At 30.2% G+C, this 23,746-nt stretch overlaps 2 protein-coding genes across 2 annotated transcripts in view; one reads left to right on the top strand and one right to left on the bottom strand.

The window, feature by feature from the left end:
* Positions 1-12,073, top strand: part of LOC129945633 (tRNA dimethylallyltransferase) — a 66,220-nt gene extending 54,147 nt beyond the window's left edge. The window contains exons 6-9 of the mRNA XM_056055476.1: positions 10,969-11,072; positions 11,173-11,306; positions 11,388-11,707; positions 11,782-12,073. Of these exons, the coding sequence (XP_055911451.1) occupies positions 10,969-11,072; positions 11,173-11,306; positions 11,388-11,707; positions 11,782-11,973 (750 nt within the window). The 3' untranslated portion in view covers positions 11,974-12,073. The remainder of the gene's footprint in view (positions 1-10,968; positions 11,073-11,172; positions 11,307-11,387; positions 11,708-11,781) is intronic.
* Positions 12,074-12,249: 176 nt separating this feature from the next.
* LOC129945632 (sodium-dependent neutral amino acid transporter B(0)AT3) lies at positions 12,250-21,587 on the bottom strand. Its single transcript, XM_056055475.1, has 10 exons — positions 20,448-21,587; positions 18,109-18,356; positions 17,839-18,016; positions 17,541-17,732; positions 17,215-17,449; positions 16,041-16,396; positions 15,776-15,979; positions 15,553-15,710; positions 15,227-15,490; positions 12,250-15,166 (listed from the first exon to the last, which is right to left on the bottom strand). The coding sequence occupies exons 1-10, from the start codon at positions 20,535-20,537 to the stop codon at positions 14,968-14,970; spliced, it is 2,124 nt and encodes a 707-aa protein (XP_055911450.1). The 5' UTR covers positions 20,538-21,587; the 3' UTR covers positions 12,250-14,967.
* Between the last annotated feature and the right edge of the window lie 2,159 nt (positions 21,588-23,746).

A 23,746-nucleotide genomic window follows, 5' to 3' on the forward strand; every position in this document is an offset into this window, starting at 1 on the left:
GTTGAGGGTGCCTCCCTAAACATTCCTGATTTCTGGGAAAATTAAAGAATGTTTCTAGACAGTCTGGAACAAACGTCGCATAACCCGTCAAAAAAAGTGATTTTCTAATATTGTCATTCTTCTTTTGGTTAGGCTAGGGCGTTCGCATAGGAAGGTGGAAGGTATCATTCTTCCGTCTCCTCGCTCTTACATCTTCTACAAAAATCAGCCGATAACCATTCTGTTCATGTGGATACCCAATGTATTTAGCAAGGTCATCTAAGGCCTACCTAGTTGCAAAAAGAATTGTATTCTACCTTTAAAAATCTTTGGCCCCAGCTTCATAGAAAATGCAAGTTTCAAGAGCTGCTGTGATTTCAGTAAGTCTTTAGTAGATTTGTTCCTTTCCCCCTTCTATTGGACTGTATATCATTGATACCATATGACTTGGATTAAGCATTGATCCGTTTTTTGCCAATTTGTCTGCCTTTTCACTACTGTCAATGTCACAGTGTCCCGGGACCCCACGGAGGATAACCGTATTGGTTTTCCTACGACGTACATTGCTGTGCCAGTCTTGACTTTGTGATATAGTGACAGATATGGTCTTAATTGCTGCTTAGCTGTCCATAAATGTGTCTATGCATTTGTATTCCAAATTGTAGGACGAAAGATCTTTGCGGCTCATGACAAATCTTATAACTTTACGAAATCCATCTTTAAAGTCTTGAATTAACTGTGGCAAAAATCGCTCAAGTAAAATGTTTTGAAGATGTTAAATCACAATACTCCGTTGAGTTCTTCGCTGTTGTGTTTTTGCTTGTGTGGCACCTTAAGACTCCGAAAGAGTTGCACAAGCCTCAATTTCGAATAAGTAAGGTCCAATCACTCTTCATCACATCATCTACTTTAAAACCGGATCTATACCGTGACACATCAAAAAAAAAACAGAGTTTTTGACAGTTGTTTTTTGATTGTTTGAGCCCTAAATGCAGCCATTCTGTTATTCTTGAGCTGCGCCTAAGCTTTCGATTCTTCAGCTTAAATTTGTATTACTATTATATTTTGAAAGTATGCATAACGACAACTTAAAAGTGCCATGGATTTTGTAATACAATTTAACAATTGTAAATTGTCAACTCTCAGAATATGACAGCTTTAAAAGTGACATTTGCCTACCTATCGTAACATTTAAAATAAAACCTGTAGTTGAAATACCCTTTAAACTTGTAAAATATGTAGAGAAGTCAAACAAAGTGGGTCTCGCGATTCCGTCCGTCTGTCTGTCGTCGCCTCTTCACCTTAGGAGGTCGACTTCGAGTTCAAACTTTTAAATTAAAGTTTTAAGCAGATGAACGTTAGGCGTTGTTTAAGATCAAAAAATACAGTAGGAATCATACAAATTTTTTAGTCAAAAACTGAAAAACGATCCAATAGATTTGTATAAAACTTTCTCAAAATTTATTTTTTCTTAACTTGGCTTCTTTCAATAAAAAAAATATATTTTTGTATTGCTCTAAAAGCGTAAAGTGTTGAGCCGTTATTTTGTTTTTATAAATTTTCTTACTAACTTATGAACCAATTGCAACAAAAAAAAAAGAGGCTGGGATGCGACCTACACTGATCCCATCCCGTCTGTCGATTTGTCGTGCTTAAAAGTTTGTTGGTTTTTGTGTTGGGTTAAACAAGTTGAAGTTGAATTATTCTTCAAAAAATTTAAATTATCAACAATATTTTTCATATAAAGAAATAGTTTGGTTTAAAAATTTAGTTTTGTTAAATAGATTTTTAGTCGAAAACAAATGTTTACCAATTTTAGTAGCATTTCTTAAATTTTTACAAATTGGATAAATGAAATTAATTTGAGAGATATCAATAACCGAACATCAATTTTTACCAAATTTGCGTACTATTTTTTGTAAATTTTACTTTTTTATGAAAAAAACGGACTGTTGGATTAAAAAAAAAAACGATTAAATATGGAAAAAAATTCTCTGTGATATAAAAAAGTTTGAAGGCAATATTTTTAATTTTTGAAAAGCTATTTGAGTCGAAAGTAAATATTTACCAAGTTTTAGTATTGTTTTTTTTTAGGATTTTATTTTTTGTAAAAAAAAATGTTTCTGAATGTTGAAAACAATATTTCTTATAAGATATAATAAGTTGAAGCCGTGATTTCAAGTTTTTGAGTCGAAATTCAATTTTTACAAACTTTGAGTAATGTTTTTTTTTAGGTTATTTAATTTTTTCAAAATTTTAACAGATGTTAAAAACGTTTTTTTTTCGTTGCACAAAATTGTTTTGGAGATGAAATCATTTTTATTCGGAAAATTTTCGAGGTGACACATCTTTTTTCAGTGTTTTCGATATAAAAAAAAATTGTTGATTGGATTTTTTCTAAAAATATACTTATTTGCTACCACGTTACATATGTATAATACAAATTTAATTGAGATATTTAGGGTTAACCAAAATTTTGATTTGTTTTAAACTGCTATGGTAAAAACAACCACCACAAGCCCTTTCTGCATCTTTCTTATCTTCGATCTTAGCATCTTCGATATCTCGAGAACGAGTTAATATTTGTTTACGAGAATCTATTATAAAATGTGTATTTATATGTTTAAAATAACTGCATGGTAAACATATTTTTTAAACAAAAATTGATAAAATGTAATTTAAAATCAAACATGTAAAAATTAAGTTTTTTTTGTTGATAAATCAAATGGCATTTAATTTTTTAAGTTTATCCTGTAGTTTGCAGGTATATTTTTAAACCTTGCCCTATTTTTAAATAGCCTATTTGGATACAGGTGCAAGTTCGTACTACCTTCAGTAATTTAGTCATCAGACTATAGTCAATTGATTGCTATTTTTTGAAACTTCATTCATTTCAAGTTTCAGTTGATTTAAAGTCCTTGCAGTTTTTTCATCTAAATAAAATTTTTTGTATGTCAAGTGGTAATTCATTGTCACAATTACAAACTGAAATCCTTGAAAGAAGTCTTAAAATTAAAATCAAAAGTTTTGTGTATTTTTATTTAAACACAATTCATCTGTTTACACTGTTTTTTCTTGTACATTTACTTCTTTATAACTTTAACCCATTAAAGGTAAACTTTTGACGAAAATGTTTAAATTTTAATATTAATTATTTTCCTTATTTTTAATCAAGTTGTGATAGCTGACATCAAAGCAGTTAAAATAAAAGTTTTATGATCTATTTTTGCCTACCCAAAAATTCCTTAACAACTAATCATTTTAAAATGTCAATATATTTTCGGTAATACGACATGAACTGCATACAGATTAGAAAAGGCGCTGTGCGGTGTTTCATAAGCTCGGAATAGCTTTAACTTTAATTTCATTCAGAACTGTGTAAAGTTGACCATTTTAGGATTTGTCAGCGGACTGTTATCACATTATATACACCACGCGTAGGAAAGATCCACCACCATCAAAAACAAGAACAATCAACTTGTTGTTGATAAAAAAGGAACCCCAAATTTATTGAGTCCTTTTACTACCTATTTCATTTTTATAGATATGTACATAGCTACATATTTTTATTTTTGGTTGGTTCATCCCACATACCGAAACGAGTTCATTTTGAGTTCAATAATTCGTGAGAAAATTAATTCATGTCAAGCATGTTTTTTTCACAAGAAATTTTAAGAAATGCCAAATCTTAATGTTATCGACTGGGTTGAGTATTCTTGCTTTTTAAATTACATTGTTCGAAGAAACATTAAAATAAAAACTTTATGATTTCAAAACATGTACGAGTATGCGTCGGATTTAGAAAACCCAAACCCAAACATTTAAAAATGCAGTCAAATGGATAATATTTGATGAAAAAGTGTCATGAAATAAATCCAGCTTTAGAAAATTGGCCTTATTGCACCTTACAAAAGTGATGAGGCAAAATTTTCAGAATTTAGTCGTTAGTTATTGCACTTTGACGAAGTGATATAAGGCCAAATTATTTTGATAAAGAAGACTAACTTTTTTTTTCCCTGCCCTGTTTGGGCCCACTATGAAATTTGGGGTAAATGCAAAGTTGATTCTATCCAAACCATATAGTCGAGATTGAAATAAAACGAATTTGGCTTTATTTCACATTGTTTATAAGTGCAATAAGACCAAGTGCTGAAAATTGCGCTTGTTATACTTTACAAAAGTGAAAAAAGCCAATTCTAGAAAGTTGGCCTAATTTCATTTGGCTATATTTTACTGCGCCAACAAAAGGGTCTCTGCCTTTGAATTAGTTGAGGAGTATTTTATAAAATAAGAACAAAGCGATAAATCGAACTATGAAATTTTGCGTTCGGAATGTACAAATTTGTTCTAAAACGAGTTAAGATAACGAATTAAAACTAAAACTTTTGACGCCCTAAAAAATTCACAATTCAAAACATAAGTTAAATCAATATATTATTATTGTTGATATTACTAAAGTTTATTTAAAAACACTGCCAATTGGATTTAAAGCCATTTTAACAAATATCAAAAATCATTGTTCTAAGAATAACGTTATTCTGAAGTCCATATCTTTTTTTGTACGATTTGACACATAGTTGTAAAAAACATGGATTTGGATCCTATAGTAGCCTTAAAACGTCGAAAAATGTTTTTTTTTTAACGAACCATTTTAATAACTTCCAATGAAACTTAAGCACATTATAGCGGTATACACAATCTATATGAATAAACAAATCGGCGTTAGATCTTTTTGCCTAAAACCATGTATCCAAAATTAAAAAGGCCATAGCACTGAAAATAATTTCATAACATTTTGTTTTTGTCGGATTTTGGCAAAATTAACGAAACTAAGGAATTAAGAATTTGTTTTAGTTATATGAAGCGTTGGGTCTTACATTGTCCAATAAAATAACACCAAGATATTAAAAACGTCATATCGCCCAAAAAAAAGCAAAAAAGGCCTATCAATTTTAAAATGTTTTAACACTCAACTTACTAATTGACATATCGTCTAAAAGATATCATGTGCTTCAACATTTGAGCATGCTGACAAAGTGTTTTTTTATTTTGGGTACTACGATATTTTGAGTTTAAAATTGTATCACCCAAAAACTCGGAACCTCAGGAGAGCGTGACAAATATGTTTGGATTTATTTCACTTTCAAAAAGGGAAATAAGCAGCTTACATACCTCACTGTTTATACGCGTCTCAAAGCCCAACCACCCAAAATATCTTGGGCGTTATAAAGTTTCAAAGTTTGGGCGTTAAGACATTGATGGCTGAAACACAAACACACTTCATCTTCGGCTTCAACTGCGTTACGTTGAGCCTGCTTCCTAATGTATTTTGTTTGTTGACTTTTTTACAGCTGTTGGGCTGTCAGACAAAGAAAATGTTCAGCTAATTTGAACTAGAGCTTTCCTTACGATTGTCAAATGAAACGTGAGGTCGAAGCTTCATTGTGTTAGCATGCATTGGATTCCTTTGGCTGAACTCGTAAACGTCAGGCGAAGCCGAAGCTGAAGCGTGTTTGTGTTTCAGCCATGAAAGTTGGTTAGGGTGATATGACATTTTATTTAATCTTTTTGACGTGTTCTTAATGATATTTTATGATTTGGACAAAAGAAACGATAGAAATCATAGGCGTCGTAATGCCCAAAATAAATGTCACAAAGCCTAACCTCTATGCCATAAAACCCAAATTCATAATGACAAATCTTATTGGTCAAAATGTCAAATAACAATTTAGGCGTTCTTTTATTTAAAGTTTATTTGGGCATTACTATATTCCCTTTGGGTTATTTGACGCTTTGTAAGATTTCAGGATGTGGGCGTTATGGTTTTTGGGTGCAGATACCAACTTAAATGATAATACTATTTTTCTTTGCCTGGTAAAAGTTGTAACAAATTAATTTAAAAAAAGTCAAATTAAATTGACAATTTAAAAAAAAAAAACTTTTTCGGCTAAAATATCTTGAAAATAAACAAAGATATTGATTTTAAACTTATTTTATTGTGTAGTTTAAAGAAAATTAATAGTTTTTCAAAAAATGTAAGTGATAATTTCCCAAAAATTGGTAAATGTATAATATAGAAATAGTATTACCGTAACAAGAATTGTATTTTATAAACAAAAGCATGATAGCTAAATTGACAGATTTTCTCCCAAAAAATAAAAAATATCAGTTAAAAAATTGGTTCAACCAACCAACACATTTTCCAAATATTTCGACAAAACTCAATACCAATGTAAGATTTTCAGCCTGGCCTGACCATCCAACCATAATTTTTTTTCTCTGTAAAATTTGACTTCACCACGGACGTTAGGTACCTATTTTTAAAGAATGTTTAAAAATTTCAAACTTCAAAATAAATTGTTAAATAATAGTTTCTAAGTAATTTGATCTACAAAATCAGATAATTGAATGTGATTTTAATTTTTTGCGTTTCCATGACTTGTCTTTTCATTGTAAAGCAACAAAAAAAATACAAATCGAAAAGGAAAATATTTTTTTCTTAATTTGTTGTATCCTCCTCTCACTTAAATAGTTAGGTATACAGCTTTGTTGTTGTTATTATTTGAAGACAGCAATTCCGCAAAGTGTGTCGTTATGTTCACAAAAACACATTATAAATGATATGGTATATCTTTATAATCCTTTTTTTTCGCAGCACAGAAAAAAGTAAGGCGCTGCTCGTAAATTTCCAGTTTTTATTCTCAGATTGTTGAACGACTCCTTTCACTTCGCATACCAAAAACCTCTTGGACTGCATTGAACCTGAACTCGCCTGGAATGCTAATTCTTTTCTTCGTTTGATGTAATCTTTCTTTTCGTCGTCGTCGTAGTCGTCGTCGTGTGTGCTTTTTTATATGGATATAGCGTTCCAGCTTCAGCTTTAGCTTCGAATTCGACTTCAGCTCCATTCACTTCGCATCTAACTCAATGCTTTTGGTCTGGTGGTGGAATTGTCTTTAAAACAAAATCTACCGCCATTAGTAGGAGAGACTGGGCAAACTCCAGATCAAATGATTCTTTGATAAATTGAAGACAAATAAAAACCTGGCTCTTATATTAACTGAAAGTAGAAATTCAAAAAAGGAGATTATAATTATGTGTTAGGAAAACTTTGTATATAAATCGGTGATGGTTTGTGATGATGCTTAGTTCGATAATTGTCAGCTCTTTTTAAGAAACTAATTAAGGTATTTGCGGGTTTTTCCTGGGTGGGTTTTTAAAACAAAACTATAAAACATAAATCGAAGATTTTTATTTTCCAAAATGATGACAAGCGAGTTCACTTGCCTCATTATACACTTTATCCCGAAACCCCTTTGGCTTTGGTATGTGCCGGTTTGGACTACATTCTCTTTCAGAGCTTACTTGGTTATCACAAAATGAGGAATTGTGTGCCTCGTAATACTTCTTAAAAGGAAACATAAACGATCTCGCGAATAAAAAAAAAAACATCCACTAAAAAAATGTATAATTCTCCGAAATTTTGATGATGCTTTTCTTCCTCCTTCTGATCGTCTCGTCGCGTCGTCGTCGTCGCGGTCGTCACGCGTTAGTTCAAGTGCTAACCTAGCCATAGCCAAATATCATAAAACAACAACTCATACATAGATTGGCGGGCGGATGGTGGCGGCGCGGCGATGGTGGTTTATAAATCTTTCAAATTGAAATAAAACTCGTTTGCTGATCACGCCTGGATTTTTAAGTGTAAGAAGAAGCCAGAATGGAATCGGGATTCTTTAAGAATTTAATCGTGCTGCTGGTGCTAGCACGTCTCTAGATCTCCATGAATGTACATATTGATAAAGGTTTCAAATACAAAAAAAAAAAATTGGCAATTAGACAACTTCTACCTGATTGGGTTTTGAGTTGCGTTTCGATATTTATGATATTTTCTAGCGTCATAAATTTAGCATAATCGAAGCAATGAACTCTGAAATTATTTGAAGCGCAAAAATTATTGTTTTTTTTTGGCATTTGTTTATTGTTTATATTTTTTTAGTTTGTTTGTGGTTATTTTCTTTGCGAATTTGTTGTTTTGCTTTTTTGCTGATTAACTTTTATCATTTCAATCAGGGTTTGGGTTACGATAAAATGAATCCAGTTTTAATAGTTAACTATCAAAAACATAATAGGTTGTTTAAGTTTGAAAATTTGAATTAAAATAATTGATTTCTCACAGGTATGAAAACACGACGACGTAGTAAAACGCCTTTAAAAGTCACTGCATATATTAAATTTGATTGTTTTCAATTCCACTTTGTTTTCAATTCCACATGCCAGAGAAGCTTAAACGCAGATTTTTAAAACTATTCTTGGGTAATTTTAATCTCTTATCGTTCTTCACGGCAGAATTTGAAATAATTAATCAATTTCTTTTAAAATTTTACATATTTCTAAAATTGAATTTGTTTGTTTTTTTTTCGAAAAGGGCATGGCGCAGCACAAATTTTCTTCAAAAGATAAAAGAAGAACATTTTTATCAAAAGTAGTTTTTTAAATTTAAGATAGACACAAAAAGTATCGACGTTATCTAAAAACGTCCTACAGTCCGAGTTACGGTACTCTAGTATCAGGACGTAAAGCACATGTTGTTATTATCACTGCAATTGATAGATGAAAACAATGTGTATAAGTTTAGGATCTTGAAAAATTATTGTTTCAAAAAAATTAGATTTCAGGATTTATATTTTATTGTTGAAAAGACTAAATTAACCTATTCGACATAAAAACACGAGCCGGAGGCAAAACTGTCGTATTTCGAAACAAACTTAAATTGTTTCATGGATATTAATACTTACTTTTCACATCTTTTGAAAAGAATTAAAACACTTTTATAAATAAATTACCAAAACTGCAAAATCGCAAAACTGTTTTGCGAGCGCTCGTTTCGGAAACATTCGTCAAAAAGTAAAATTAAAGAATTTCATTACTTCCCATCACAAGTTATCTTTCGATTGGCTTATTTCCTCAAACGAGCCTCCAAAAAAATACGGTTTTCACCATAATACAGAGCATGGACCCGCCTATCAATTGATGCATAAATCTCAAAAACACTTTTTCGAAAAAATCGTGGGCTAACCCCTAATTTTAAAAACTATTTCCCACCCAATCGAGATACAGATCAAAAGAAAGGTATTTTAATGCTCGCTCCTGTATTAAAAGAGTGTACCTATAATTTAAGAAATAAAAATATACCTGCAAAACAAGTTTGTCTTAAAAAATTGCAATGACATTTTTTTTGAAAAGCGTTAAAGAGTCCTTTTAAAATCATGTTTTTATATATACTAAAATCTTAACCCATTTTCGGGACATACAATTTTAAAAAATATAATATTTTTTGAAAAATCCAAAACAAAAGTGTTTAAATTTTGTATTATCAAATATTATTTAGACAGTATGAGAAAACATTAGGTAGCGCAACAGGATGTTGAGAACTAGGCCCTAGTGACTTACAACAAACTTCCTGTTTGCGAGTAATGTTGTTAGGGATAGAGTCGATCTACAGCTTTTAAGATAAATCCAAAAGGCTAATTTGCGAAAGAACTTTTCATTACAAAAAATACTCTTAGAGAATTTGTCAATTCCTCGCGAGAGGCAGTATAAGTAACAAAAATTTTAGATCCCACAGACAGGTTTTGAACCCAAAACCTCTTACAATATGAGAGCTTGTGCTACAAAAATTTATTGAAAACGGTTGTATGGAGTAATACAAACATATGTTTTGTTTATTAAAAGAATCTAAGTTAAGAAAAACTTAAAACAATGTATTAAAAATCCATCGGTTCGCTTTTGAGAAAGTTCGAATTCGATTTTTGACAAACAAATTGTATGATGTCTACTGTTTTTTATGATTTAAAAAAAATGCTTAACGCATATCCGCTTAGAACCTTGTTTTTTAAAATTGAACTCAATGGCTATGGACCCACTTTTTTGTACTCCCCACCATTGTAAAGTCATGTTTGATGTTTCACTAAAATCTCGAACTAGATATTTTTTCCGATAAAGTTCCTATATGTTGCAGGTAAAAAATTGTCTTGAATTTCTTAAACTATTTTAAGTGTTTCAAATATTGTTGTAGGGTTGTAATTTAATTTAGCTTTAATTTGTACTTTTGTTTTACTACGTATGAAGTATGTTAGGTGCTTTTTAGCATTGACACTTAAAAGTTTGTCATTTTTTAGATTTGTTTGGTATTTGAGCGCAACTTATTTTGCTTAAGGAAACTTGACACTTTTGCCTTTATAAAAATAAAGGAAGCAAGCATTTTTTACTGAAAATTATACTTTGCGTTGAACCTTCATCCTCCAGCACTTTTAAATCATGATATAAAGTATTTAATCCTGGAAGCCCTATGGCTAATGAATGGTAATGTTAATAAAGAGTAATGATTAAAAACATAGGTTGTTTCTAAAATATAATTTTAAGAAATCTAAGAATTCCCTCAATTTTTTAGCTAGGACGTGTTTCGTTCATAAAAAGATAAAGCAGAGGGCTTCCCGTGCAACTAGTTACCTGGAACATAATTGGTAAATCTTCTTTGTATATTACATTATGTTAGTAAACATTTAAATATATATATATTGTTTTCAATTAATGTCAATTGACATTAAAATTAATGCAATAGAATGTAGAGGTCATCAACATTTCATATTGATTGATTACCATTAAGAAAAATATCAATTTTTAGGCACCCGAGCGATAAGATTAAATCATTAGAAAATGTTCTTGTTTAAAAACCTTTTAAAATCCGCCATGGTTGTATTGTCTCTTAAACTAATGATAAAGCTTCAGGGGTACACTTGGGCGTAAACGTACTTTTTAATTGAACTAAATTTATTTCGTCAGTATTACCAAACAAAAATCTATTTTCATATTTTACTACTTCATGTATTTTTTTTAAAACAAAAGTTTTATATATAAAATAAATTTGAAGATGCCTCATTGAAAAGTATTTCTTCTTCATAGTATTTTATAATTTTTTATTTTTAGGATGTACTTAATGAACGTCTTGAGAAACGAGTTGATTCGATGTTAGAACTTGGATTGCTACCAGAAATAAGAAATTTCTACAAAGAAAACTTGATTGATTCTTGGTAATATTTTAAACATAACTTGTTAACATTTATGATTACATACAAATTTACATGTGTAGCTATTTTAAAGAAAAAATAAAAACAAATTTTGTTCTTAAAGCGAAAACAAATATACCAAAGGTATACTTCAAACTATCGGATTGAAAGAGTTTATTCCATATTTAGAACAATTCAATGAAGAGGATGATCAGAAAAATGAAGCTTATTTAAAATCGAATAATTATAAAATTTCAGGTAAACGAATTCTTAATAATGTCTTAAAGAATTCTTTTTTTTTCTTTTTTTATATTTTTATTAATTTGTTCTCACAAACAGAGCCTAATGGTGTAAAAGTGGATGGTGTTAATGATCGCCCGAAGGGATATGATGTTTTAATAAGCTGCCTTGATAGACTTAAACTTGTCACAAACAGGTATTCAAAGAAACAGATAAAGTGGATAAAAAATCGATTTCTATCGTACATTGATCGACAAGTACCAGATCTTTATAAGCTCGATACTTCAGATGTGAGTCAATGGAATTCAGAAGTATATTTACCGGCAGTTGATGTCATCGAATCAATCATAAATGGTGTAAAACCTAAGCTTGAGCCACTCGAGAAACTAGACCATCCAGGAAAGGGATTGAATGAGGAGGTAGAATTGAATTTATTTTTTTTACATTTTTCTTTTTTCAATTGAAAATAATTATAATTATTTTATTTTTTAAGACGACAAATTATTGTCCCACATGTGAGAGAGTCTTCATTGGTGAATTTCAATGGAATCTTCATTTAACATCAAACAAACATAAAAAAAGAAAGGAAAGTCAAAGAAAAAAAGAAAAAGCTGCCTCATCCATTCCTCTTCCTGAAACCACAAAAGCCGAAGGCACAGAAGAAAACACATTAAAATACGTATAAGATTTTTTTGTTGTATTTTATATCCGTACTTTTTTTTATTACATTAAGATACTTTATACAATTTTAATTCAATAAACTTAATAAAACAAATTTAAATATATGTATATTTATATTCATTTAAAATTTAACACATTTAGAACATGGTTAATGGTTAAGGATTATCTATCATTTCTTAATAAATGATTTATATACAATAACACATATAATTATATGTTTTAATTTTTTTTGTCAACAATAAGTTTAGTAGATATGTTTATTAAAATTTTAATTAAAAACTATACACATCTTCTCCAACATACACACATACATCATTTAGGTTTGTTATATAAGAAAAAAACAAATAAAAATCAATTAATTAAACTACTATATATATTAACAAATGTTAATATAGTGGATATGGCGTTAGTTTTAGTGTGGAAGAGAATTTCTTGCAATTTATTCTGAACTTATTAGTCTTAAAAGTCTTGTTTTATTTGAGCGGCTAATTAATAAACAAAAACAAATTTTACAGGACGCAATCACGAAAATTTGATTCAGAAATTGCTAAATGTAAAGTAATTTGTTTCGTGATTTTACGTTGGCAACTATGTTATTTGATACCTTTGGGGATTACACCGACAGATTTTTTTTTGTGGGGCTACGCAAAAGATTATGATCACGCGAATAATTCCTTAGTCCTAGACGCATTAAAAGTTCACATTTTACTAAAAATATGGCAGATATACCGCCCGAAATTTTGAAAGTGGGGTTCAAAAATTGTTTCAAAAAAATCAATTTCGATGATATTGTTTGCCACACCTTATAGCAAAGTACAAACCTTGTTATGAAACAAAATTTGAATACAAAATGTATCTTTATGTTAAATTTTCTTTAAATTAGTAGCCCAAAAATTAACTACCCTATACAACAGTAAATGTACATATTCCGTCACTAACAAAACACCGCAATTGAAAAAGAATAAGAAATCAAATATTTTAATATCTTTCAAACAAAATATTGTCTGAAGTTTAAAGTATGGCTTTAAGTTACATTAAGTTTGAATTTCCGTTCCAAAATTTGTAAAAAATTGAATACTATGACATCAAGAAGCCTATGTATAGTTAAATTATTCGTTTCATTAAAATAACTCAACTTTAGTTTTGGTGGGTTTTATGTACGTAACTTTTTTAACATCATTTCCTAAATGTAAATTTTAATTTATTAAATTAATTTAAACATTTTTGCAGAGCTTTGGGGCATTCTTAAAAACATATTTCTTGTAAACGATATGGTTGGTATCTGATAAATCATTGCAATTCAAAAAGTGAATAGGTAAAATTTAATTCAGAATAAAAGGATTCTAAACAATCTTAACCAATAACATATGTAGGTATTATTTTTAACTTATTTAAAATTGATGTTTACATTTATTTTTGTTTTTGGTAAATAGTAAAATCGTTTAATGTATATATATAATTTTAAAACCTTTCTATCCGAATACATTTACAGTACATTTAACACTTATTCAAAAAATTTAAATTTATTGTTGGTATTATTTGGACGTTAATATGGTTGCACATTATTATGAATGTGTCTTTTTTTAGGTTATAACACACACAGTCTACAAAATTAACAGAAACCATCTTCCGAAAGGTTTTCAGATTGCTTTAATCTAATAGTACAAAAATACCATTTTTTAGGAATAAATGTAACTATTAGAATCGAAATCAAAACATTTAGAAAACTGAGGTTTCTGTTACAAAAATTGCTATGACCAGTGATGATTTAGTTTAAACTATCTGTTTATCAGACATTATGATTACAAAGATATGTTTCTTTTATTTTTTTAATTTACTTGTATTAGGTACTTACAAACAGAACAAATATTTTTAAAAGATTTCTTTATTTTTTAATATAACTTTTGCCTTTAAGAAGTAACTATTTATGTGTTTAACTTTTGATTCCTAGTTTTTTTTTTTTAAATCAAACAAATATCAACATTTTACTTTACAAAAGGTACATTTGTGAATCCATTAGTCATCGTTTAATAAGGCTGGATTAATTAATACGACTAATTAAATATCATAAATTACTTTAGTTTTTTAAACATTTTCATCATTTATATAAATTGACAAAAATGTTTAAATAATTAAGGAATTCTTTTAAGACAATTATTGTTGTTTTATGGAAATATTTTATGTTTTGGTTTTTGTTTATTTAACTTATTGTAAAATTATCTAATTTATTTATTTCAATTGAAAAGTTTTAAATCTGTTAAATAAATTTAAACACAACCATGACACGGAGTATTAATGTAAAAGTATGTAGGTATATTTTTTAAGACATTATACAGTTTTGTATCGATTGAAAAAGACATTTTTTATCGATTTGAAGCGACAAGTGTTACATAAGAAGGTATTATGAAGATAAAACTTTGTTTAAGTTTGTTAAGGTAGGTACTTCAACATTATATTTAAATAGTTCTAACTTAAACAAAATAAAACGGGTGTTCCTTTCTCGTTGCCCAGTATTTTCTCATTTATATAAAATTATACCAAAGTAACGTTTTATTCAGTTTCGAAAAATAGGCTATTTAAGTTACTCATGTAAATAAAACTAAGTGAAAATTGCGTAAAATAATAACCTTGTTTGAAAAAAGTCCCTAAAAGGCTGTACAAACTTTTTTTTGAGTTGATGTAATATTTTAAATCAAATATAAAAAAATTAAATTTAAACTTTGAAAGCTTGTTTTAGGGTAAATTGAACCTAAATCCGTCCATTTAATGTTTTATGAAATCTAAAATTCCTAACGAAATACATTAATATTTTAAAATCGTTCTTAAATTAAATTATATCTGAAATATGTTTGTTTTCTAAATTATTGTGCTATGTTCTCTTTTTGGTATTATTGTCATTTTTGAGTACGAATGTAATTATTGTCTTTTGACCACTTTTTCGGTGGTATTTATGTTACATTGTTGTTTTTTTTGTTTATTAATTATTATATTTAAATTATTATTCTTCTTCTTCGAGTGCCTTCTCAGGAAGACCATATTTAGGACAACACATTCCTTCCGTTCCATCCATATTAAAACAAAATATACTTCTTTCTATATCTGTAGGTTCATGAGGGACAATTCCATGGACTTCTCTTAGTTCTTCACTTGGGAACCAAGATGGATCGGTGTCTTCGACTATTTTAACACCACACAATCTTAAATATAAATTTTAAATATGAGTAGTTATCACAAGTTGTAATTTCTGACTAACTTACCGACATATTGCAACTAAGGGAATCCATAAGATTGACGACATTATGAGACACAGTGCTACTACAATACACCAATGAGGCCATTCCATTTGTTCAGTGGCACCCAAAGCTCCTATCCATGCTGGATAACTGCTGCCGTTTGTGATAAGCTGGAAAAATGAAGCTGCCAAAATTGAAATCATAGCAATAGGTGATATATATTTCCAGCATAACATCCAATACAATGAGGGTCTTGATCCGGTCATCATTTCAATGTCATCAGAAAATCTAAAAATGAATTATTTTGTGTTCAAGTTAACTTTTCCTTAAAAGCTCATAGGCAATAAAACCTTCGCACTCCATAAATGTAACTTATAGAAAGACACTCTGACAGTGCAATGATGAGAAGTGGAAAGTTGCCAGCAAAACTATCCATCAGTTGAAATATATAACTCCCCGCTCCGTTTGCAAAGCACATGGAAATCATACAACACGAGGTGCAAAGAACCTTAATTGTTAAAAGTATGAATCTTTTAAAAAATGAATCGATATAAAATTGATTAAATACCATACCCCGATTATGTACTCCTTAGAGAGATTTGGAAATAGTTTCATGTCAACTAGCGACGTAACAACGCCCTCTAGGGTTCCAAATTGTGAATCAATTCCTAGCGTAAATAACATAAGGAAAAATAATACGGCCCAAATTTGTGCTCCAGGAAATTGATTTATAGCTTCGGTGAAGATGATAAATGCTAAACCTGTACCGGAAGCACTCTATCAAGAAAATACAATTATTTAGTACCTTTAATTTGAATTCGGCTATCAAAAAACTTACATTGGCAAGTTCCTTTTGCAAATCACATTCTGGTAATTCGACATTTGTTTTATTATTGGAAAGGATATGAAGTCTTTCTTCTGTACAACGATCAAAAGTTGCATGCGCCTTGAAACCAATAATCGAAAATACAACAACGCCGGCAAACATGGAAGTACCACAATTGGTAAGTGACACAAGTATAGCATCTCGATAGCAATTATTATTTGCTGGATTATAGGAACTGAATGCAATTAAGCCGCCAAATGCTAGACCAAGGGAGAAGAATATTTGTGTGCCAGCTTCTAGCCAAACAACTGGATCTAAAAGCGTCTCCCAGCGTGGTGTGAAAAGATGTTTAACACCGTCTGATGCACCTATTCAATAAATTAAACTACTATAAAGTTTTCCAATAAAAAGTTTCATTGTGAACTTTAACATTTGTAGCTGTCATATTTTGACATTTGACAATTAAAAACTCAATTACTACTAAAAATAGTAACTGTTACAATTTACTACAAGAAGGTACTTTAAGGTCTATTGATTCAGGACCTAAAAGATGATATTCTTGAAGCTTCCGAGGACATAAACTTATTGGTCATGGAAAGTTTTATGAAAAGAATACTTTGATGCAACCTAAGCCTTGAGGGAGAGTTTACAAATTAAGTTTTCAATTTTAAATTGCATAACTTTTTATTTTCTATATAATGTAAGCAATGAAAAAATACAAGCTTATTTTGAGAAACCCTATATTTTATTTATTAAAAAAAATAATATTTGATAAAGTAATAGGAAATAGGTGTAAAAAACCAGAAGCCTAAAGGAATTATTTAAATGACTCATAGCCGCCAGAAACCACATTTAAACTAAGTCAGACTGTTTGACAATATTGGGTCAATATAGCATTCACGCAACTTTTATAATGACAGTGATTTGTTTAACAATTTTTTTTTTGCAAGAACATATGGACTTTAAAAGGTAATGTTGTTTAGTTAATGACTGAAGTTCAATTGCTTGCTTTTTATTCTTCAAAATAGTAATAAAAACATTTCATTTCGAATTATCATATAAAAACTTTAAATTTCAAGTAACACTATGCCAATCTCCAATCCAACTTTTATTTTAGTGGGGGAAGTTAAGTTTTTAGTCATTCCATATATTTAATTTAGTTTATAGTTTTTAAAACATTACTTACCTTTTAGAGTAATTCCACGGAAGAAGAAAATAATCAACACTACATAGGGAAAAATTGCAGTCATGTAGACGATTTTTCCAGAAGATGTTATACCCTGCACCATACAAATATACACCAAGAACCACGAGACCAATAATGCTATAGCCATAGCATAGTTAAAACTTTCAGGCTCATTGACACTCTCCGAACATTGTAAAGTTGAACGATACCAATAGTACTGCGTAGGTGATGACGCCTTTTTAAAAACAATTAAAATAAAGTATACAATTGAAATTTTAAAATATTTATAACTTAAGTCAGTTAACATGTATTTAAAATATACAGACCACACATTCCGGCTCATGATCATAAGTATAATTGCTATACAGTCGAGTTGGACATTCAGCCCAAGGTAAAGGCGATTCGAAGCTATGTAAAAGGTAAATTAAACACCACGCTATAATCGTGTTGTAATACAATGCTACAATGTAGCTTACAACAGCCGATGAGATACCAATTCCAGCCAAATATGGAGATACCTAGAAGAAGCGATGAAGAATCGCAAAAAAAAAAACAAAAATTCTTGTAACAATCATCGACAAATTTTGCTACCAACAAGAGTGTTTTATGTTTTTTAAGACTCACTTGACTCCAGACACCGATAGCACCTTTACGCAGTCTTTGTCCAATGGCAAGTTCCAGGTAAAACATAGGTATTCCTTGAATACACAACATGATAAAATATGGTACCAGAAATGCTCCACCGCCGTTCTTTTGTGCCAGATATGGGAATCTCCATACATTGCCTAGACCAACCGCATAGCTTGAAAAAGAAGAAACAAAACACAGCACCATGAGTCATATCCAATCCATTGCTCTATGATAGTACATATATAAATTATTTAAGATACATACCCTATAGTAGCTAGGAGGAACATTACTTTATTGTCCCAACTTTCTCTTTCATCCTCGCCTTTTTCTTGAACGATATCATCGACGACGACAGCTGCAGGAGGCTTTGCTGCATAATTATCCGTCTCATCAGGTTCTGGTTCATCCAGAATAATATCTGATATGAATGCTTGATTCGTTGCACCATATAGTGGTGGATGGCTAGAATGACCATGGCCGTGTTCATTTTTTACTAAACGTCCTCGAAGTTCCTATAATAGGACAAAAGTTTTTGTTTTTTTTTTTTATTGTAAACACGTATTTTATATTGCTTGATATGTGACGTATCAATACGCAGAATTGATGTAACCGACTACGATGTTGGTCATAAAATACTAGAAAATGTTGTTTTAATATAAACAAGAATGGATTTTTGAGAACATGAGCGGAAATCTGACTCAAAAAATTTTTATAGCCACAAATAAATTCAAGAACTCACTTAAAATAATTTTTTGTCAAAATTATTTTTTCTTTCAAATTGAAATCAATGTTTTGGATCTAAACCACGTTTTCCTATACTAACTTTATACCTCCCTAAAAATGAAAAATGCCTACGAATAAGAATTTTTAACAAAATTTCAATGTCTTAATCTTCTCGAAATGTTTAGAAATAGAGGAATAAAAATAGGCTAGAAAAAATCTGCTTGAAAAAGTCTAAACAATTTTAAATCCTTTCTTTCACTACCAAACTTAACCTACCTACCATACTCACATTGCTTTATTTAATACAGGGTGGGTCATCATGTGGTTTCTTTTAAAACCAAATGTTATTTTGACACTGAATACTAAAAATCCATATATTTAGAATAGGCAGATTCAGACAACATAAGGGACTTTATTTGCAGTGAACTTCATTCTTTGAACGTAAATTTTGACCAAGGCAACTAAACTTAGTTTTTTAAGTGTGATGAATTTCAAATTCGGATTCAGAACTTTACTTCGCAAACCGTTACTGCAGAAAATAAACAAATCAAAGAGTAATAAAGATTAGCTTTCAGTTGAATGTCATTTTGATAGAAGTAGACTTAACTTGATAGTAAGGGATAATTTTTTTGACTAACTTTTCAGTCAACTTTCCATTAAAGTTGCCTTAATTAGAAGGTAATTTTTGGGCAGCTGGCCAATCGGAGCCTAGAAACTTGCCTTACTTTCAAATCCCTTGCGGTGTCTGAACCTGCCAAATGTCAGCAGTGAGTAGTTTTACGTTGGCAAATATTGAAGCATTATTTTGAAAGTGAATGCTTTGCATGTTTTTAAGCACCCAAGGTTCTTTCAAACAAACTAAGAGTGTAAGACTTAATTCACGAATAAAGATTTTGGATTTTTTTTAATTTAAAGGTCCTATTGACTCCAGTAATGAAAGGTACGCTACTATCGAGCTGTTAGATTAGAAAATAATAATTTTGAGAAAAAATGTCTTTTTTGAATAGGCGAATTTTCAATTCAGCGGTTACGACAAAATTTCCAAAATCATATTATGACCCGTCTTGACTATGTCATATGACCATTTTGGAGCTACCATTTAATACCTTTGGACTTTTTTGTGTGGTAGCCGTAAAGGGCTAATGTTATGCAAACAATCCGGAAACGAGTCAAACACTTAAGGCCAATATTAAGGCCACAGCGAAATCAGGTGAGGCAAACATCACTGTACTCTATAATATTTATTGAGAATATTTTCTTTAACTAGATTAGCTATAAAACATTGACAAAATTAAGTTTTCTTAATTTGCGTTACCTTTTTTTATAATTAAACAAAATAAAATAAGGAACAGCAAACAAGAGTGCAAAGGTTTATAACTATTTTTGGAAAAGAGGCTACCACCTGACAAATGCCTTAGTCCTTTATTAAGCTAGGGTCCTTTACCTTTATTATTTTATAAGTGGTTTTTATGCAAAGTATACCATACAAGAGTTACAACTACCTACTTTAAAAATCCTTACCTCAAGGCCCGAATGCAAATCTTAAAGACTACATTAAAACTTAATTTAAACATTTCAGAAAATTCTTAGTCTCAGCCTAGTATTAGCCCAAAATTAAAATTTGGCTGACTACTCTACTACTTCCTTTTCTCGTAGGAAGTTCCTGAGACTAATTTTTTCATTAACAAACTCATATAGTTTTAATATGGTCTTAAAAACCAGACACACAATTTTGTTTATTTTTATATCGTTTTCATTGTGCTTTTTCTATCAAAAATAAAAAATTGGTAAACTATAATTGTGCATCAAATATTTTGAAAATAAGATTAAAATAATATACTATAAGTAAATATATATTCATCTATTATTTTGGTACTTACCCTTAACTCAAGATTATCAATACTCTTTTGCGTTTTAAGCGGAATGTCCCTTGAGCTTTGGCGACGCAAAAGCTGTGCTGTATTAGCCATACCTTAATATAATTGATTCTTAATTGACCAACAAGTGATATTTTTGTTCGATTTGTTTCCTGAATTTTTGCAAGTACAATATTTAAATCATACGAAAAAATAAGTGTGTGCAGATACAACGACAGTGGCAGTGCGAGCGAATACCAATTAAACGTACATATATATTTATTTATAATTATTTGTGCTGCAGAGCTGCTTCGCTATGTGATATTAAAAAAATTGTATCAAATAAAATTAATTTCAAGTGAAAAGTAGAAAAAATATTTTATAAACATGCATTTTATTGCTTTAATAAATTACTTACCTATGTTTTTTTAAATAAAAAATAAAAAATAAAAAAAAGTACAAAATTGAAATGTGAAAATTCGTAAGTGCAAATTAAAACATATATTCTATCAATTTTCTGTCTTAATCTTAATTTATCAGTGGGTCTTTTCTTGAAAAATAGGTAAGTTCCTTCCGGAGGAGAAGTACTATGAATTAAAGAGATTGCTATTTTAGCCACACATCAAGAATCTAGAATATTTAAAAAAAAAAACGTTTTCTATTTCAATATTCAAACTTAAAAATAATGAGCAAGGGTTTCAACAACGTTTTTTTGAAATTGTTAAAATTCACTTAAAATCTGTGTGATCACAGTTTACAAAACTTAATCACTTTCGGGTAATCGGAAAGGACTTTATTCTTTTCGGCCTCCTAATTTTCGTAAACAAATTTAAGCCATGCGTTAAAGTTACCGATGTGAAGAATCGAAACCGCATGTGCAGAGCCTAGGGAAAACTGAGAATATTTTTGCAAAAGCCCGTACAGTGTCTACGAAAACCCACGTTTGTCGATTTAACTTTACTTATTCGAAAATGAGGCTAGTACAACCATAATTTATATAAGGCAGGTTCAGACGACATAAGGGACTTGAAAGTAAGGCAAGTTTCTAGCATCTGATTGACCAGCTGCCAAAAATATTTCCCTCCAATAAAGACAACTTTATTGGAAAGTTGACTGGAAAGTTAGTCAAGAAAAATCTAACTAATTATCAAATCAAATAAACTCATGTCAAAATGAATGAACTAATGAAAATTTATCATATATGTATGTACATATTTTATTCGACTGAAAGCTGGACTCTATAATTTATTTATTTATTTTCGGCACAATTCCATTTAATAATTTTTGTTCCTTGTGAAATTAAAAAAGAAACAGCCAATATTTCTTCACAATGCAAAATCCCAATCGTGATGGACTGTAGCTTGCCTGATGAGTGATTTGAAGACAAAAATGTTTCGTATAGTTTTTGTCCTATAAACTGAGAGTAGAAATTAGTGAAGTACAGTTCCAAGTTTCAAATTTATGACACTTAAAAAACTAATTAGCTGCCTTAGTCAAATTGTACGTTTAAAAAATGCAGTTGATTGCAAATGAAGTGCCAGAATATCCAGAACTGGAAGATGTTGATTTTCAACAAGACAGTAACATATGTACACACAATCAACAAAACATTCCCAATTTTACAAGATACGTTTTCTGATCGTGTTATTTCTCGAAGAGTTGATGATACAATTTTCCATCTAGATCTTGTCATTTAAGGTCCTCAAAGTTTTCTTTCTTCTAAGAACTTTGATATGAAATTATAGCAAAGTACGTTGATGATATTTTCACGATTGTTAAAAGAGAAGAAATTGATAATGTGCTACGATGCCTCAACCAATTCAACGAAAAGATCCAGTTTACCGTAGAGAAGGAAGAAAGTGAGTCAATAACATTCTTAGACGTTAAAATCTATCGGGAAAACGACCGTCTATCTTTCGACTGGTATCAGAAGGCATCTGGAAGACTTGTCAATTTCCGATCTAATCAAGCCAAACACATACGTATGAACACAGCTTCCAATCTCATAAATAAAGTCTTTGCATTGAGTGACTCAAAATACCACTCCGACAATGAGAAAAAAGTAACACAAATCCTCATTGAAAATAGCTTTCCGATAAAAATCATAAGAAACTTGATACTGCGTCAAAAACATAAAGTTTCTTCCGGAACTAAGTTGGAAGAGAAGAATGGTGTTTATAAAAGTGTTGTGTATGTTTCCAAACTCTCGGAAAATTTCAAAGAAGTTGTCGCCAAAAAAAAAACGCAAAGGAAAACTGGACGAACCATGCGATCTCTGTTACATTGGCACAACTAAACAACTCCTTCGACAAAGAATGGCTAACCATAAATCAGACATTCGCCAAAAAAAACGGAAAAGACAGCACTAGCATGCCACACCATCGAAACAGGACACCAACCAGATTTTGAAGGAGTCCAAATTCTTGCAACGGAGAAACATACATTCAATCGCTAAACATTAGGAACACTTCCCATAATAAACAACACAAATAATATGAACCGCAAACAAGACACTCAAAACATATCCGCCGTTTACTATTTCTTAGTTTCAGACACAAACAATTCAACAGTTTACATTTAACAGTGACAAGTCTTTAAAGTCGGAAGCGCTTTAAATTTTATTTGTTTTAATTGTTTAAATTGTTTTTTTAATGTTTTTGTAATATTTAAATAAATGTAAGTCATACTTATACGCTTTACATAATATTTGTATGTATTAAATAAACACTTTTATCATTTTTGTGAATAAAGACATCCCCTGAAGAAGATGGCAATCACCGTCGAAACATTGGGAAAAATCAGATGAAAACTGTTTTCATTTAATCATCAAAAAGATCAACAAAGCCGATGGAATCACCACTTTAATTGTTCTCAAATCAAACATAAACATCAACTTGGTCAAAATTATAAATCATTGAAATTCGGGAAGCTATATACCTCATTTGTTATGTAAAATGTCATGTAAAGGATATGGTGCTGCAATGGTAGTATTGGTATGCAATTAATATCCGATTTATTTCTCTTAAAAAATACTAATTTCTTTCAAAATAGAAATAAAACCATAAAACATTGAAATACCCTATTTTGGTTTAATTAGACTAAATAATAAAAAATATGCCAGAACAATATGTCATATTCTTAAATTGGACTAAAGTAAATAATTTAAACTTGAACCATCTTCCTCTTTGAATCCTATTGTTTTCCGGGTGCACTATTCACGGTTTCAAGAATCCTAATTTGCGCCATCCCTCCTAGGTCTATCACATTGTGTCGTCTACCACAAATAAACTACAAAATGAATTTGTTCTTTTATGTCATCGAGG

The sequence above is a fragment of the Eupeodes corollae genome, chromosome 2 (genome assembly GCF_945859685.1).
Source record: "Eupeodes corollae chromosome 2, idEupCoro1.1, whole genome shotgun sequence".
Taxonomy (NCBI): Eukaryota; Metazoa; Arthropoda; class Insecta; order Diptera; family Syrphidae; genus Eupeodes; species Eupeodes corollae.